This window comes from Lissotriton helveticus, chromosome 12 (genome assembly GCF_964261635.1).
Source record: "Lissotriton helveticus chromosome 12, aLisHel1.1, whole genome shotgun sequence".
Classification (NCBI taxonomy): Eukaryota; Metazoa; Chordata; class Amphibia; order Caudata; family Salamandridae; genus Lissotriton; species Lissotriton helveticus.
Window position 1 is genome coordinate 849,773,706 of NC_136073.1, and position 19,105 is coordinate 849,792,810.

Sequence of the window (19,105 nt, forward strand, 5' to 3'; positions counted from 1 at the left end):
GAGTGCAGAGTAGTGAGTAGTGAGTGCAGAGTAGTGAGTGCAGAGTAGTGAGTAGTGAGTGCAGAGTAGTGAGCAGTGAGTGCAGAGTAGTGAGCAGTGAGTGCAGAGTAGTGAGTGCAGAGTAGTGAGTAGTGAGTGCAGAGTAGTGAGTAGTGAGTGCAGAGTAGTGAGCAGTGAGTGCAGAGTAGTGAGTGCAGAGTAGTGAGTGCAGAGTAGTGAGTGCAGAGTAGTGAGTGCAGAGTAGTGAGTGCAGAGTAGTGAGCTGCCTCAAGTGAAGTACTCTGGTACCCAAGGATGACTAGCAAACAATATTATTCACAACGTTGCTTACTATTCAGCAACATTTGACAGTTTGCAAATCATCTTTATACAACAATTCAGAGTTTGATAACAAGTTAATGTAACACATTGTAATATACAATGCCAATAGCTCAAACTTTAAAGCTGGGAGACCTATTGCATTGTAAATGCTTGTTTGGAATGTGGCTGGCCTCAGAAACAAAATCGAGGATGGTTCGGTTGCCGGCTTCTTGAAGCACACACAAATTATCTGCCTACAAGAGACTTGGGCAACGACCCCCCTTCACCTCGTGGGGTACAGGACATTTACATCTCCTGCCCTTCCCAGCATTTCAGGCAGACCCAAAGGGGGATTGGTAATCTACCTGGCAAATACAATTGCTGACACAAAGATCCACAAGGCAGATCTACTATCGAACTTCCAGATCCTCACTCTTATAATTGGCAAAAATCTCCCTATCACAATAATCAACATATATAACAACCTAGAGGATGATAACTTCTTAGCCGTTCTTTTACGAATTGAAGAAAAAATAGTTGAACATTGTCATCCTAAACAGAAAAAAGAAAATTCCCATGTAATCTGGGGAGGAGATTTTAACCTTCATTCCTGCTCCAAAAATGACAATTGTGGATTGGTAGACGAACATGATAACCCCCTTGTCCACTTTATCCACTCAGGAGTGGGGCCAGCTATGAATAGAATACTTTCTGATCTGGATTTGCAAATTATAAACCCCATCCAAAAGTTTAACAATAGGCTAGAACCCACTTACAGAGGAAGGGGCCACGAAACTACTGTGGACTATGTAATTGTCACTGAAGGCTTGAAAGATCAAATTAACAGTATGTTAATCTTGGAAAACAACCTCAGTGATCATTCTGCATTAAGCCTAAAACTTCAAACAACCCGACATAGTTCATTGATGGCAACCATAGCAAATACGCTAACCCAGAATAGGCTCGAACTGGGTAAAAGTAACGGATTCACGATAAAATGGGAAAAAGTGGACCCCAACATTCTTACAAAACGGCTAGTAGCAACCGCTTATAACAACATCTTGATCTGTCTCGACCCACATGCAGAGCCTAACCAAATTTTGGAAAACTTCAACCTAATAATAGAACAAGTCAAAAAATTGTTAACCAACACACCCAATCAAAATAAGAAAACCGCTATAGGTTGGTTCAATCGAGACTGTACTAAAGCGCAGACCAACTTGAGGAAAGCTCTCGGAAATCCAACCAGAGATAAAACAACCATCCAAGCTCTTCGACGGGAGTATAATATCGCCAGAAGCACAAGGAAAAAAGAGCTAAAACAATCCTTGTGGAATGAAATGAAATGAAATGAAATTAGATTTATAAAGCGCGTGGTTGCCCTTGAGCGTCCCAGCGCTACCTTAACAGAAAAAACAGAAAAGGCCCTGAGAGCAAAAAGAAGGGAAACAAGGATTATTCAGTTTTAGGGAAGAGAACATTTTTTAGCGATTTTCTGAACTTTAAATAGGAGACTTCCATCCGGATTTCCCTAGGGAGGGCGTTCCAGTGTTTTGCTGCATTCAGGGAAAACCGGCGTCCTCCAGTCCGGGCTTTTCTCACTCTAGGAACGGAGACCAGGTTCTCTCCGTCAGAGCGGAGGGTCCTTGGGGATTTATAAGGACAAATCAGTTTTCTTAAGGCGGGAGGACCTTTGCCTTGAAGTATCCTGTGAGCAATACACAAAGTTTTGAATGCGATTCGTTCCTGGATGGGGAGCCAATGCAGGGATCTGAGTAGTGGTTTGGCCGAGGCCCTTCTGGGAGCCCCCATGAGCATTCTGGCTGCCGCATTCTGTACCCGCTGCAAGGTGTTAATTGTTCCTTTCGGTGCAGCTAGAAAGAGAGCATTACCATAATCAAGTCTTGATAGTATTAGACCTTGGATTAGGAGCTTCTTGGATTGGAAGGGCAGGAGAGGGAGCACTTTCCGCACTGAACGCAACAGACCGAAGCAGCTGCCTGCGACTTTCTGAGCATGGGTCCTGAATGTTAATTGGGGTTCGAACCAGACCCCAAGGCTTTTGATTTTCTCCTTTGCTGGGGGTAAATCCCCCATACAGGGGGGCCAGAGCTCGGAGGGCAGAGATGTGAGGTGATGACCTAGGAGCATTATCTCTGTTTTAGCTCCGTTAAGTTTCAGCTTGGAGTCTGTCATCCAGGAGAAGATTGCCGAAAGGCAGCTCGAGAGGTTGTGAGGGCATCCCCCTTGTTGAGACAGAGAGACGACGAGTTGTGTGTCGTCAGCATAGCTAATAGATTTAATCCCAAAGGGGGCTACTACATCTTCGAGCGGAGCCATATAGACATTGAACAATGTGGGGCTCAGGGAAGATCCCTGAGGAACCCCACATTGAAGAGGGGTGGATTTTGACATGGTGCCATTCTCCCATATCCTAAAGGACCGATTGTCGAGAAATGATTTCAGCCACTTAAGGGCGGACCCTACGATACCCAGTTTAGAGAGACGGTGTATCAAGGTAGTGTGGTCTACGGTATCGAATGCAGCGCTCAGATCCAGGAGGATCAGAGCTGCTGATCCCCCTGAATCTAAGATGCACCTAGCCTCTTCTGCCACCACTATGAGGGCAGTGTCTGTGCCCTGCCCGGGACGAAATCCCGTTTGGGAGTGGCCCAGCAGGTCGTTGCTCTCGAGAAATCCAGAGAGCTGCCGATTCACTAACTTTTCGGCGATTTTTCCTAGTCCAGGCAGCAATGAAATAGGGCGGAAATTCGCCAAGTCAGCAGGATCTAGTCCTGGTTTTTTTAGGAGGGCTTTGATTTTTGCCTGTTTCCAGCTCGGGGGGACGATGCCAGTGGTGAGTGAGGAATTCAATAGATCAGTAGCGAGAGGGGAAATGGAGTTCACGATTTGCTTGAGAACGTGCATGGGAGCTGGATCAGATGGTGAGCCGCTTTTAATGTTGGTTAATGTCGAGCAAAAGTCTTCCCTGGTGGAATGCCCTACACAAGAGTGCACTTCAGAAAGACAGCCAGGCATTCTGGAAAATAGTCAAATCCCCTCTGCTAACCGACTCCAACGCCCCAAAAATAGACGTAGCGATTGACGAAGAAACGTGGGTGAACCATTTTTCAAAAATCTTCAAACTGCGATCCAACACCGAAGATCACGAGTCCAACTTTAATCCAGTAGTCTATCCCATACAACTGGAGGTCGATCTGCAGGACTTTGAAATGGCGCTTTCTTCAAGTAAGTCCGGAAAAGCCCCAGGCCCCGATGGGGTCCCAGTCGACTTATTTAAACACCTTCCCGACCTCTGGGTACCAATAATTACAAGAGTTTGTATAGCAACATCGAAACTCGGCCTGCTAGACTCATGGTCTTCTTCCATCATGGTCCCAATCTATAAGAAGGGGGAGCGACAGGACCCTAAGTGCTATCGCCCAATCTCCCTTCTCGACTCTCTAGGCAAATTAGTCGGCAGAGTTCTCCTCGGAAAGCTACAACAATGGGTAGAAGACAAAAACATCCTTTCGCACCTACAGTTTGGCTTCAGGGAGGGCTTTGGAACCATCGAACAGGCCCTAAATCTAAGCCTGCTTACATCTAAATACACCCACGCTAAACCTGGTGCCATTTATATGGTATACGTGGACTTGTCTTCCGTCTTCGATTGCGTTTCACATGCAAAGCTTTGGTCACTGTTGGGCACTATGGGGGTCGATCCCCCCCTTTTGGATTTTTTAAGGGAGCTTTACAGTAAAGCTACTGCGAGAGTGAGGTATGGGACAAGAGGAGAACTGACGCCACAATTCAGCGTAGAGCGGGGAGTGAGGCAAGGTTGCGTCCTGGCCCCCTTCCTCTTCTCTCTTTACACCAACGGACTGGAAGAGGCCATGCTGAGAGGGGGGGAAGGACCTTCCAAGAGCAAAAGATCGATTGATCCCAGCGTTACTCTACGCTGACGATGCAGTCATTTTAGCTCGAACTCCCATTGAATTGCAGAAATCCTTATCTAAATACGCAGACTTCATGGGTGCCTTGGATTTGCACATCAACATCAAAAAAACTTTTGTTATGGTGGTTGGCGGACCAAGAAAAGTATCTAAGTCCATCTTTCTGAATAATCAAAAAATCGAAAAAACCTCACAATACCCATATCTAGGTATTATGATAGATGACGCCCTGAATTGGAAAGCGGCGGTTGAGGCCAGGAGACATCTATTTAAACGAGCAATCTTGGCGCTGATGAAATTTTCAAATAAGCTTGGAAAAAGACCTCCAGTAGAACTACTACAGATATATGCTGCGAAATGCCAATCCATTGCACTATATGGTGCAGGGATTTGGGGTTATACATCCATCTGCTCCATACAAAAAGAAGAAAACATTTTCATGAGATTCCTTTTATCAACCCCACGAGGCACTTCCACCTATGCCTCACACATAGAACTGGGAATCTCATACATTGAAGATCTAATTAAAATCCAACCACTTATGCTTTGGAGGCGAGTCTGGCTGTCGGAAAAAAATAATTTGACCAAAAGCATCTTACAGGATATTATGGGTTTGGACCACGCCAACAAAATAGCTTGGCTCTCCTATGTAAGACACTTTTTTACCGACTTGGGGTTATCACAATATTACCATGAACCAGAAAACCTAAAAAACATATCCAAAAAAGATCTGAAGCAAATTGCTTTGAGCCACCTGGATTCCCTGAGATTGTCTTCATCGATTGCAAAAAAATCTGTCATGCATGCAATTATGACGCAGCAGTCTCTGAAGATGCAGCTATATTTGACCTTAGAGATTTCTACATACGAAAAGATGCTCCTTACCAGGTTCAGAATGAACCTTTTTTTCAGACTAGTGACATTCCCGGAAAAAAACAACTGGAACACTCAGATGGATCCATGCCCATGTGATGGCCTTTCCAAACAGTCCACCATCCACACAATACTGTTCTGCAAGTTTTTTCACCCCCACCGAAAAACATGGCTTATTCCTCTATTAAAAAAATGGGGCCACAGACAATGCCGCCCAGCTATGTAGGCACTACAATACTTGGACTCTGAATCCACCGTGTACTATGTACTAAATGTCCTTAAGTGCATCATAAGGCACAGAAATAACCTTTAAAATGTAGGGCCTATCTATATTTTATCTAAATTGTTGGCATTTTCATTCTTATTTTTAATCGTATAATCTATTGCATTTTTTATTGTGAATGTTTGTATTTCATGACATCTTTTATGGTTTTTGCAAATGCTAAAAAACCGAATAAAGATTATATTATTATTATAGAGTGGTGTAATGTAAATTCACAGACTGGTGCAGAGTAGAATGCAGTGCCATGCAGTGTTGCAGAGTAGAGTGTAGTGGCACAGAGTACAAAGTAGGGGGGAGGGAGGGAAAAGAAGTCACATCAACGGGCATAAGGAATGAAAACATAAGTATTCATATGGAGTGCTTGAACACAAAGAAAAAGGTAGCTCTAACAATGGGTGCAGTGGATCGACACAACTACTAGGTCCATGCGGCAGGGGAGGGCCAAACAGAAGAAGAAGACCCGGTACTTGCATGCCTTGACAAACAAATACAAAGGAAATTAGAGTAACGCTGAAGCTAACAAATGGTAAGCTATGGGCGAGCTGTAAGCGTACTGTGTGTAAGCAACGCGCCTCGCTGTCTAGGCGAAACCAACAAAAGTTTCCACAGCATCCACTTCTGCAGTTACACTTTTTTGTATAGAGTAGCGGTTTGAACTCCTATTCCTCTCAGTATTATAGGGTGTCTTAAAATGCAGACTGGTAAAACTTCAGAGGTTGGGGTGTGTATTTTGGGTTTTGCAACCTTCCAACAAATGTGTGAGTGTGATCAACTGGTCTTGTGTTTCAGCTACAGGGAGCGACCTTGCCCACTTCTTTAAACTTCCAAAGAACAAATTCAATATGAACAGACTAATCCTTTGCTTGTGCGTATGATTTTGAAACCACCCTACATTGACAGCAGGCTGCTAGCAATACTCATTTCCCATCTTGGTGATAATAAAATACATTATCCAGATGAAACCGTGACCTTATCTCTTCCATTTGCACAACTGCTCCTGCTGACACCTTATGACCTTTGTGCCCACTAACCAAATAACCCGTATGCCAATCCAGTTTATCAGACCAGAATCAAAATAGTCAACAAATTCCTACTACACAGCTTCCCTCCCCCCCCCCACTCCTGCTTCCCAACTGCCTCCCCTCCACTGTTCTCCATCCAGGTCAAACGAAGCAGGTCTCCGGTACTGATGTAGCATTAAGAAAAAAACTCCCTGAGGAAACAAACTCTAAAACAGTTCAAATTAGGTTCAACATAGGTTAACATTCTCAAAACAGTCGCACCTGGGGAAGAAAATGCTCTCCACCACGTAGAAATCCTGCATTAAGACATCTCTCTCAGGCTTGGAGCTCAGGTTCCCAACGGTGTATCCAATGCCCAACTGGATGGCCCCTTTCAGCGTGGATGAAGTAGTCTGCAAAAAAAGAAAATAATAATCACAGTTTGTCATTGAACTCACGATGTAATCGGACATTATCACTACTGCAGTCAGTTTAAGGACTTTTGGCTGCTGACAGAGATCTAATGGTAGGAGGAATTATAAAACAAAGGAGGACTAGTTAGTACATGAATTGGAGATGATTTTTCCACCTGGCCCAGTGCCACAAAAGACTGACAGAGATGAGGCATAACAAGTGACTGCTCGCATGGGACCAACCTTCCCATCAGAGGAATCAGCATGTCAGGAAATCTTCAATTTTCCCATGAGCAATTCAGTCTATGGTGAGGTGACGGGGCATGGAAAAACCAGGAAACTGAACGAGCATCCAAGGCAGAGAATCAAAACAACAGTTAGACTATGACCTTTAAGTTCTGGGTTCTGGATAAGCTGGCCGAAATCAGCAGCCAAAAAACTAATTGGATGAACTAGCTTACAGTCTTTTTCTTTCCCTCCCCTCATGGGGCATCAAACACATTAAAGAAAAGTAAATGAAACTGAAAAGAAAATAGGTGGGACTTCATGCAAAGATTAAGCAGAAAATACTTTTAAAAAATTCAGAATGTAGGACTAAACTGGTGTGAAGAGACTTTGTGTTTATATGAACACTCTCACCCAGGGCCATGATAGTTTCAATCACCCCTGTGTCATTAGCTTTGCAGGTCCAGAGCCCTTAGCTTGATTAACCTGCAAAATGGAAAGGCCAAACGCAAGAATATCTATCCTCTGCAACTTTCTCTTCCTATCTTTTTCCCACGAGAGACTAACCCCTACAGCTCAGTCTGAATGCCCCATAACACAGTGGCGACCACGCAAACGTTTACTACTACACTGCTGGTTCTGTTTCCTGCCCAGAAAGATCCAGAAGGAAAAGTATAGAAAGTCTGATTAGCTGAATGACAGGGCATGGTGCAAAGGATTGCACCCAATTCGGAGGATAAAAATGTACTGTTTTGACAATAGCCTGGAAATAAAAGTAAACAAATATGACGAGTAAGCCAGCCTAAGTGTGAAGTTCAGTGTTTCCTTCATTTCTCAGTACTATTGCTCCCCAACATGCATAAGAGCCATTTCTTCTGATTAAAAAAAAATTTAACATTTGCTTTCTAGCATGCAAAGGGCCTCCCATTAAAGGAAGTTCTCACTGGTACTTTGCTGTCCCTCTACTGCTAAGGATGAAGGATGGGGAAACACACAGAAATAACGGTACCTTCTTGTACGTCGTTTCTCCCGAGGCATCAACACCACGGTGCCCAATTTTCTTCCCTGAGCCAGGCTGGCCTGATAAAGATGGGACCTAGGAGGGTAGAGAGGGAGATGTAACCACACTGCATGGCCCAGCCTGAGCAGTAAGAGAGTCAAGCCAACATGAGAAGGTGGGAGGGAGTGTTTGCCAGTGGTGCTAGGCTACAACCCAGCATTTGGGGAAAAGCTGTGGCTTATCAGGTACGCTGCTGCTATGAGATCCTGTGAGACCAGAGTTTTAATCCTGGCTTTTTCAACTAACCACACTGTTGTGACCTTGTACGATTTTGTTGCATGTACCTCGTGCTTTTATCTAGCAGGAGTTGCTGCTGTATCTACTAGAATTGACGTAACTGATCAGCCACAGCGCTCCCCCCAGTTCAGGATTGTATATGGGGTGGGATGAACTCGTGGAGGTTCACTTTGTGGAATTCCGTGGAGTTACATAAAAACTCAAGCGAGATTCCGTAGAGTTCAATGAGCAGGTGGAATTGCAAGCACTCACTCTCATTTCCTTTGGATCCTAGCTTCATCGACTGACCACGCTGTGACCCTGTACAAATCTAATGTGTGTGTCTAGTGCGGCTATCTACCAGGAGTTGCAGCATGGCTAACCTCCAGTATACAACTCCATATAGGGTCAATGGCTTCACCGGAGCTCTGATGTCGCGATGCACTGGCTGGAAGGAGTAACTTTACGCAACCCTCGCCTGAGTTGCGCTTATAAATAACCCAACCGCCAGCGGCCTGGTGCAGCCCAGGGGTAACCGAAAGCACATCACAGGGAGCACAGGATGGGCTGGGGCAGTGCAAGCTCCGCTCATCCTGCCCCTCCCAAAGTTCATGGGTTTTAATCATGCACAGGGAGGGGGCGTCCTCCACGGAAGTCACAGACAGGGCGATTCCATTTCCTCCAAACCAGCCCCTGACGGAATATGCACAGCCGTGGCTCGAAAAGGCAATAACCGACCAGGGGGAGAGAAGAAAATCTACGGCGCAAGATCCTGGCACGGACAGGAACAAAACAAGGCCTCCAGCAGAACATGTGCAGCTGCACGCACTGGTACAGGGCTCAAAATAGACCTCAATTAACACAATGTGCACGGAGGAACCTGATTTGCATTTGTGAAATTCTGAAAGGAAATTAAGTTTTCTTCATCGCAGAACAGGAGGAAGTGGGAAACCGAAAGACAAGGAGGGAAGGGTACGGGGGTGCGGGGAGGGGGGTGAGGGGAGTGCAGGTGGCGAGAAGCAGCTCCTGGAGCCCAGAGGTAGGATTGAGTCAAATTTAGTCCATTACAAAAAGGGCTGCTTTCGGCTTCATTTTCCACCACGTCATCGGAGGGGGCAGTGAATCCGTCGTGCCTGCCCAGCCTCAGACTAGATGAATTCTCGCCAGCTTGAGCGTCAGTACTATGAGGGGCACTGAAAGGCTGGGGCGGCACAGCAGTCATTAACGCAGCAGGTGCAGTGGCACTGGGGCGCAGACTGTGAGTGGTCCACTGCACCCCATATTTTGGCTGTTTTTTACCACCCAAAAGGATCAGGGAGTCCTTGCTTGCATTAGGGCCCATGCCAGGCACCCTTGCTAAGCCACTGGTGAGAGGCATCCATTTCAATTAAAAACATTTTTTTATATATATATATATATATATATATATATATATATATATATATATATATATATATATATATATATATATATATATATATATATATATATATATATATATATATATATATATATATATATTACACTAAGAAGCAGGCTGCCATGACATCACAAACTCTACATCTATGAGGATCTATGAGCCACAAGGCATAATCGAAGCAGATACGGGATTTTTTGTCTTATTTGGCAAGATTAGCCAAATTCAACTATTGAAAATCATACATTTGCCTTACAGTTACCCTCTTCTCTTCCATCACTCAAAAACCTAAACCGCCATAGTCAGAGCTGGTAGTCCTCGCAAGCATGCTCCGCTAAGTCACATTGCCGCTAAGTCACATTGCCACCAAGTACACATTGGAAGTCTAGCACATATGACCAGGAAACCAAGCTTTCAACGACAAATACCCAGACTGCAGGACAACAGGGTTGACCAAAGTCATACTACTTGTCTGTGCGGCTTTCAACCTTTCGTATGGCTCACAACGTTTTAGGATTTCTCATCATGTGGGTTACTCACCTCAGAAAGAGCAGACTTCTTGCTTGTCAAATCTGAGGAGGCAAAGGATAGAGTTTAGCATGGAAAAAAGATAGATAGATCTAAACAGGTTATAAAATGTCTCTTCAAGTGACATCAGAGGTTGCTACATACGAGACTTACAGATCACACGATCACCATCCATCCTCGAATAACTGAAATCTCGCTGATACTTGGCATTCTGGTGATGTGTTTTAACACTCCAGTACACAAGATCCCCTTATCAGAGTATATATTTGAGACCTCGTCTCTTCGTAGTCAAACATGCAGAGGGCAGTGAATTAATTATTTAAAAATCCTAAGTGCAATCGTCTTTGTACATTTCCTATGGTATTTTTACACTTTATGAATATGCAAATGTAAGTAATGGTTTCTTTTCTACATGATTACAAGATGCAGAATATTGTGTAACGTCTTTAACATAATTCGTATAAATAGCTTACCTTATACTCAAATGAACTTACTACTACAAACGTCACCCTGTCAGTGCCCAGTATGGGGGGTGAAAGCAATGATGAGAAAACGAAGTGAAGACCTTTCTGCCCAGCAGTATGGACACGAAGAGAAGATAACTTGGCCGCTCTAAACCACGGAAGAGTACACCACACTACCACAACCTCCCCGTGAGAGCATTTAACGTGAACAGACTGAAAACGTTGGAATGCTTGGATATATCCCCTCTTGCCAATATCTCACATCTGGGTTCCACTTTTAAGGTTATAATGCCAAACATTTTTTTTACCCAGGTAGCCAGTGTATGAATAGTTTTTCAAGGTTCATTATCTGACCTACAACTGATCTAAGAAGTGAAATTTACATGACTGGGCTATCCCTCAACGTTACCATAAAAAAATTGTACCAAATGTAAATCGTACAAAGATTTACTTCAGGAGCAGAACATAATAAATGAATTTCTGAAACCAGAATAATACCCGGCGCTACTGAGAACAAACACACCAAACATAGCCCACTGAAGGTCCACATCAGTTATAGTAAAATGATTTTCTGTAACTAGAGAAATCCCCTGTATATTTTATAAAAAACACAACACACATAGCCCTACTGAAGATGTGCATCAGTAATATTACAAATCAGTTTCTGGATCCACAGTAATCTTCTGCATAACTTTAAAAAAATCCTATCAGACATAGTCCTACTGAAGACGAGCATTAGTAAAAGTACAAAATAGTTTAAGGAAACAGGGTAATCCTTGGTGTTCCCTATATCGCAGCTTTGGGTCACCTAGTAGGAAATAGTCACCTAAGATTGGCATAAATGGGCCTGGAAAGCAACCAATTCACAATGTTCACAGTTCTCCTCTTCTCTGAGTCTGTTCTAAGATATAACCGTTTTGTTCATGAATTGAAAACTGCACAAGAGCCGACACAACAAACTTTGTAGCGGGTAATATTGCAGACAAACACCTAAAAGAAAGTAAGTCTTAGCATTTACTCTCTTTAGTCATCAAAAAATATATTACGATCACAGTACCTCTCTGTGCTCCCCATTAATGGTTTCTGGGATGACTCTACAGGCATTAGTAATATTGTAAATGCGTTTTTGGAACACACATAACTACCCCAGATCATCGTTTGTCACACCTGAATATATGTGACTTAAGACTATCAATAGCTATATTCGAACATTAGATAATGATCTTATAAACTAGTACAATCTATACAAACATAATAAATAATACAATCTGACAAAGCAATCGTCATTGTTCTAAAATGATAAATGCAGCATATTTACTAAGTATATAACAAAGCGGCAAACATAAAATTAAAAATAAGGCACACCTCCCAGATTCAGACAAGTATAAGTTTCCTAGTACGGAGGGCATGTTTGACAAAAATACTAACACTAAAACAGACCTCAGGTGTATTGAGCTTTTGGAACTACAACAAGGCAGATCTGCACCTGACAGACCTGAATACCGCAAGAATAGAATAAAACATTTCTTTGTGAAACGGAAATGAAATTAAGAAAAAAAAAAGGAAAGTGGAGCAGACTGTGGAGCTCTCTCATCGCAAGGACATAAAAGAATGCTAGAAGAATCATACGGTCCTAAGGGAAAGCAAAGATGACATCTAATTATCCTGAATCTAAATCTAGTTAAAAGTTTCCCATCCCACGTATTTGTCACTAGGTCAAGATACGGCTCCAGGCCTGGAAAGGTTTGGAACAAAGTGTATTCTCGATTTTGAAACTTAATTAACTCCACCGGCTCCATTTCCCACTGTCTGAAATCCATAAAGAACTTTCTGATTCAAAATCTATCTATTTTAGTTAACTCTTGTGGCTTGGAAAAGATGGTTAGTCTGGTCAGTTATACACGTCCGCTTAATATAATCAAACCAAGGGATCCACTAACTCAAATCGCAAGGCAGTCATCTATAACCTCTTTATTAACAAGGTGTGGTGGTTACACCAGATTGAGTATCATAATAATAATAAGGGGGCCAGAATAATCAGGTCTTCAACATAATCAAGTACAAGCTCCTGGTGGATGGCATTGGTAGAACAACTTGGTGGTAGGCTTTAAAGGCACCTGCAGACTCTTCTCAGCCCGCAAGCCACTAACTTTGTTAAACCCCCAGAGTCCTGAGCTATAGGTTAAAACAGGTATACATTTTCTTGTGTACACTTCCGGAAGGGAGGCAATCAACATAATTCATAAAGTGTAATTTTTTTTCCCAATCCATGGGGACCATGGTGTCCTGCAAATCAAAGGTAACTCAAAGATATCAAATCATTGGTTTTCGCAAATGGTTTGCCCTAGGTAATCAAAACTAGTGTTTTAGACTTCTTGGGCTCACAAACAAGAACTAAGGTTTTACCTGGGTTAATTTCCAAATTCAACATGGCTATTTATTCAGTAAAGGTGTCCAACAAGGTTTTAAGCCCACTGGACGTTCTAGACAATAAAACGGCATTGTCCACATATATTAGACAGGGACAGCCCGTTCTTAGTAATTGACATATCACAACCCTTTGTGGCCAAAACTCCATGTAAACTGTTAAAATATAATTAGAAGAGAATTGGAGCAAGGACGCAGCCCTGTCGGAAATCCGAGCCAGGCTGAACAACTGCGCACACTCTCCATTTAAGCCAACCTGACTGAGGGCAAGAGATCAAAGCGAAAGGCATGCAGGAAACCTACAAGTCCTTTTTCGACCCCCACAGACTCCAATATAGACCAGAGCCTAACCACACTTTCCAAGGTGGGTGTAGGAGCAAGTTAAAGTAGTCGTATTATTTCAGGAAAAATTCCAATAAGCCGGATTCATTGTGATAGTTATTTTTATAGGTGTCACTCATTAAAGAAAATCTGAGTGGGTGTGCAAAGAAGAGACAGACAGCCAGCACGTGTTTCGCCCCATTAGATGGCCTTCCAGCCTGGGGCTTCCTCAGGGCATAGTGAAGTATCTAAAAGACTTGTGTCGTCTTGGAGACAATTATGGTTGATCTTGAGAAATCTCGGCGTAATGACTACCGGTCTGTCTGATTCAAATAGTTGCATCTGTCACCTAACCACACTTTTGAAGGCACTCAAGAGGTCCTATAAAGGTTAGGTGGATGGATCTTTGTTTCACTATGGTATATTTGCCCATCAGAAGGTGTAAATTAAAGGCACTATTCCATCGTACATAGCCCATCTCTGAACTCGTATTGCAACTTGGAGAGAACACCAGTTTCAGCAATTCATGAAGTTAAAATAATCTTACCTATGACCGTCATCGTGGAATCTAAGTGAAAAATCAGACGCTACCAATTAAGGTTCTGACGATTCCCTTTTTAGAACACAGACACAATAATTGCTGTCCTCCAAGTTTGGGGGAAGTCCAGATTTGCAAGCCAGGTCAAAACAATTAGTAAGGGTGGGGGGCACAGGTCATGGTTAAGTTAAAACGATCCATCAGAACCCCATCCGGGGCTTTATTTGAGGGGCTAAGGTTTATGGCTTCCATCACCTCCTCCAGTGAAAATGCAGTATCAAGAGGAAAGTTAAGCAAAGTTTGATCTATTACCTTGGAGAAAAGAACTGAAGTCAGCGTGCCTCTTTGGTGCCTATATAGGTACCACAACGTCACTTCCGGCACGGACGACGCACGCGGACCCCATCTATGCCACCTACCAGCATGCAGTGGTACTGCTCATGAAAAATCTTCCGGATTCAGTATGACGCCTGGGAAATTCAAAGGTAGGGAATCTGCAGCTAGAAGTCTCTACCAGATGTGTCAGAATAGTAGATCTTGCTAAAATGAGCCAGTCACTGGTCAGAGCCTATGTTCGTACTCAATCAAATGTTACCACTATTGGATAGCTTATTATTATTAAAAGTATGCCAGAACAGCCTGGCGTCTTTTGCCTTGCAAGTTGTAGTCAGTTTGTTCCAGATATCATACTGAAAATATAATTTACTTTCATGCAGTGCCTGCTCATATTCTCTGCTGCAACTAGGAATTATGGCTATATTTTTTTCGATATGCATGAAAGGCATTGCATAATTGGGTAGCCGCTTTTCTACAGGCACCATCAAACGAGCATTGTTGACTTTCTAACCGGAGCCTCTGTGGTTTCATTAAAAGAGCCCTAATGACGTGACCTAGTTGTATAAAATCCTCAATGGTGCTCAGGGTGTTCTGGCTCAAAAGTGAGGCATTTTACCAACCATGAATGCAAAGCTTATACTGAATGTCCTCCAAGTCTGCTGTTCTCCAAACTAATCAGTGCCCATTTTCTTTGGTAGCAAAGTCCCTATTGCCGACCACAATTTTCTTTTACCTTCCTACAGGGATTGGTAAAGAGATAATAAATGAATTGTGATTACTGCAAATATTGGACTGAATTGACCCCTTTACTATTCAGTTTAATAGAGGCTTTCAAACCAAGGTATAAGCAATTACAGACTGACCACTTTCATTAAAAAATGTAGCAGTACCAGGATAGGAGGGGTCAAAAAAACTCTATGGAATTACAGAGATCACAATTCAACAGATGAGCATACAACAGAAAGCCCCTTTCAAACCAGCAAATTTTCTTCAGAATACCAAACTTCAAACATACATGCATCACCGGCTAATTAAGTATTCCTAGTTTGGCATTAAAATCTCCAGCGAGTCAAATTAAACACATTGTCCAGCTTGCCATATCTATTAGCAAGCAGATCTGTAAAATCAAAAAGTAGGAAATAATTTGGATTGACACTAGTTGCAAAACTGTTGTAAAAAGGATCACCACCATATAAAATTATTATTGCACGCCAAATGAAAGTTCTGGGATAGATCACAATTGGTGGGAATTTGGCATGTAGTGCAGCCCAAAGTTGTCTTAAGCCATATTAAACCAGCCCTGCAAACTCAGTAGCCCTGGGACCCCACAAGACCCAATACTCTCGTTAGCCACCGGCAATCCCCTAAATCAATCATTTTCAGGCATATCTGAAAGAGTTGAATACAGATTAAGAGTGGGGACTGGAGTGTCCACAAAAGGATGAGCAGGGTAACTTTTCCTGTATGTCAACTCCCACAGGGGTGGCCTCAAGTCTCTTTAAAAGAAACCTAGGTGTTAAAACGTTATTGGGCCTGGGCTAGTCAAACCGGAGTAGGACAAATAGATCAGTTCAGCTGCTACATGAAGATTTCTAAAATTGACAATTATACAATCACCTTTGAAATGGGTCACACCCAACCCAGAACTAAAATGTAGGGACAGGCAGCTGAAGGTAAATGACATACAGAAGTAATATCTGAGCCTGTGCTACTTAGAGCTTGCATCATAAGGGACAAAGGAGGCATTTTTTTTGCCTGCACGTTCCTCATATCATCTGTCTGTCGGAAGAGTTGAATTCATTATTAGAAATAGCACCTATTGAATTCCCCTTCCCTTTAACCGTGATCTCACATTCAGTTGGGAGCATCTCAGTCTAGACTGGGTTATCAGTTACAGATACAGTCAAAGGATTAGCAATTTCTCCTTCCTGGACCCATAAAAAGCAATTGCATTTTCAATGGAGCAAAGACGATCATGTAGTGGACGTAAAAGGCTGCCCAGAATGCATTTACATTTTTCACTCATCAGCACAACAATGTAATCCTTAAGGATTTCAAAAGTATGTGTATAAGTAGACTGAATATAGGCTGTTTTTTTAGGCGTACCACAGTACCTTTGCTTAGGCCGCTGCTACTTGTGGTTTACCTCAAGTGCAGTATCTAGTGGGGGTGGGGTGGCGGGGGAGTGTACGAGCCAGTGTTAGTGTCAGTAGCCCCATCAGGCCCAGAGCCAGGGGACTGAGTGCCCGTAGAGAAGGTAGGAAGGTTGGCAGGTGACGTAGGTTTCTGCAGTACGAGAAGGCAGTCTTTCCAGTGTTGTATTTTATTATCTATGACCCACCATTGCCCGCACAAAAACAACGTTCCAGAGTTGTAGTGTCTCTGTTTATGTATGGTGAGCCTCAACTTACTTTCCCTTCTAATGGCCCCTAGAAGATAAACACCAGCTATGCAGGGCCAAACTATGTCAACCAGCCCCCTATTGTTGAAGCAGCTCATTGCTGAGATACACAAGCATCCATAAACAGTACCTTAAAAAGGTGATCATATAAATTGTAGCAGGTCAACGAGGGGTGGACTAGCCCGCCCTCCTCTGGGCAAAGGATGGCCTGCTCTTCAATAAATCAATCAAATAGTATTTTTAGAGCGAAGCTCATCACCCAAGAGGGGATCAAGGCGCTGCGGGTCTTAGTCGAAGAGCCAGGCCCAGAGTCCCTTCCCGAAGTTCGCCAGTAACAGTGAAGTAGGAAGGTGGAGGGAAAAGGTGTTCCAGAACTTGGCGGCAAGGTGGAAGAAGGAACGTCCTCCGGTGCAGCAGTGGCAGATGCACGGTATCTGTGCGAGGGCGAAGTGAGCGGAGTGGAGGCTTCTGGACGGTAGGTGGAAATTCAAGGCTGTGGTTCAAGTAGGAAGGTCCTTGATCGTGGAGGGCTTTGTAGGTGTGGGTAAGTAGTGTTAATTTGCATATTTTTTGGATGGGGAGTCAGTGGAGGTCTCTCAGGTGCTCGGTGATGTGGGTTCTCTTTGGCAGGTTGAGGACCAGTCTTGCTGCTGCGTTCTGGATCATCTGGAGTCTTCAAGAGTTCGGTGGTGGTGCCGGCATAGAGTGTGCTGCTGTAGTTCAGCCGGCTGGTGATAAGGGCCTGAGTCACCGTTTTGCTGGTGTTAGTGGGTAGCCACTTGAAGATTCTGCATAGCATGAGGAGAGTTTGAAAACAGGTTGAGGAAACAGCGTTGATCTGACGTTTCATGGAGAGTTTGCTGTCCAGGATGATACAGAGGTTGTGGATGTGGTCTTTCGGAGTGGAGGTAGGTCAGAGTTCCGATGGCCACCAGGAGTCAATCCAGAGGGAGGTGTGTCTGCCGAAGGCCAGGACTTCTCTTTTAGCCATGCTGAGTTCCAGACAGTTCTTCATCCAGGCCGAGACGTTTTTCATACAGTTGTGAAAACTGGTCTTTGTCATGGCGAGGTCCGCTGAGAGCGAAAGGACAAGTTGGGTGTCATCGTAGGAGATGATGTTGAGGTAGTGGGTTCTGACTATGTCTGCAAGTGGAGTCATATAGATGCTGAAGAGGGTTGGACAAGGGATGAGCCTTGAGGGATGCCACTGGGTGTGAGCATGGATTGAAAGTTGAAACAAGGGGGTGGGACAGATTCTCTGGGAGCGTCCCATGAGGCCATCCATCGTCGTCTGATTCCAATCTGCCGCAGTCAACCGAGGAGTATGTGATGGGAGATGGTGCCAAAGGCTACGGAGAGGTGGAGTAGTTTTAGGGAAGTGGATTCTCCTCTGTCGAGTAGGGTGCAGATGTCGTCAGTTGCGGCTATCAGGGTTGTCTCTGTGTTGTGACTGGCTCTGAATCCTGATTGGGAGGGGTACAGCAGGCTGTTTCTTTCCAGGTGTTCGGTGAGTTGAATGTTGATGGCCTTGTCCAGGACTTTGGAGAGAAATGGTAGAAGCGAGATAGGGCGGTAGTGCTGGAGCTCGCCAGTGTCTGCCAAGGGTTTCTTGAGGAAGAGTCTGACCTCTGCGTGTTTCCAGGTGTCGGGAAAGGTGGCTGTGGTGATGAAGGCATTCAGGAAGGCAGTGAGATGGTGGTAGATCTGGTCTCTTCAGAGGTTAAAAATATGGGTGGGGGCATGGGACGGTGGGTGCTCCCGAAGGGATGGAGTTCTTTCAAATAGTTGTGTTCGGTGAGCTGAGTTGTTAAGATCTGTTGAGCTGGTAGTCGTCGGTGGTGCTCGTGGGAGAAAGGATGCTGAGGAGGTCGGTGGGTTGGGGATCAAAGTGGCTATCTTGCTGTGGAATTGGGTGGCGAGGGTGTCGCAGCGTTCCTGTGAGGCGGGGATTGAGTTTTCTGTGGCTGACGGGCAGGTGAACTCTGACGATAGTGAAGAGTTCCTTGGTCTAGTTGGCGCTGGCCTCGATGCGGTGTGTCAGGGCATTTTTTTTGCTGCTTTGAGCAGACAGAGGTAGTTGTTGAGGGCAGACTTGAAGATAGCTCAGTCATTGTTGTTTCTGCTGGTGCACCATCTCATTTTGAATTGTTTGCAATTGTGAGTGGACGTGCTCAGTTTTGGGGTGTACCAACTGGCTTGTTTAGTGGATCTTTGCGTTTTAGCAGTTATAGAAGGAGTGACTTTATTGATAGCGGTAGTGATCCAGGTGTTGAAATGCTCTACTGCCTGGTTCAGGTTGGTGGTGATGTTGGGCTGGGTGCTGTTGAGGGCATTGGTCCATTGCTA

At 44.0% G+C, this 19,105-nt stretch overlaps 1 protein-coding gene across 3 annotated transcripts in view; it reads right to left on the bottom strand.

Annotated features, from left to right (window-relative positions):
• The window catches only part of PIP5K1C (phosphatidylinositol-4-phosphate 5-kinase type 1 gamma), a 148,542-nt gene that overhangs the window by 85,291 nt on the left and 44,146 nt on the right, over positions 1-19,105 (bottom strand). For 2 of the 3 annotated variants that reach the window (XM_078668619.1, XM_078668618.1), the window contains exons 2-4: positions 10,285-10,316; positions 8,061-8,147; positions 6,696-6,826 (exon numbers count right to left, since the gene is read on the bottom strand). In XM_078668619.1, coding sequence (XP_078524745.1) covers positions 6,696-6,826; positions 8,061-8,147; positions 10,285-10,316 — 250 coding nt within the window. The remainder of the gene's footprint in view (positions 1-6,695; positions 6,827-8,060; positions 8,148-10,284; positions 10,317-19,105) is intronic. The other variant, XM_078668620.1, reaches the window with a different exon arrangement.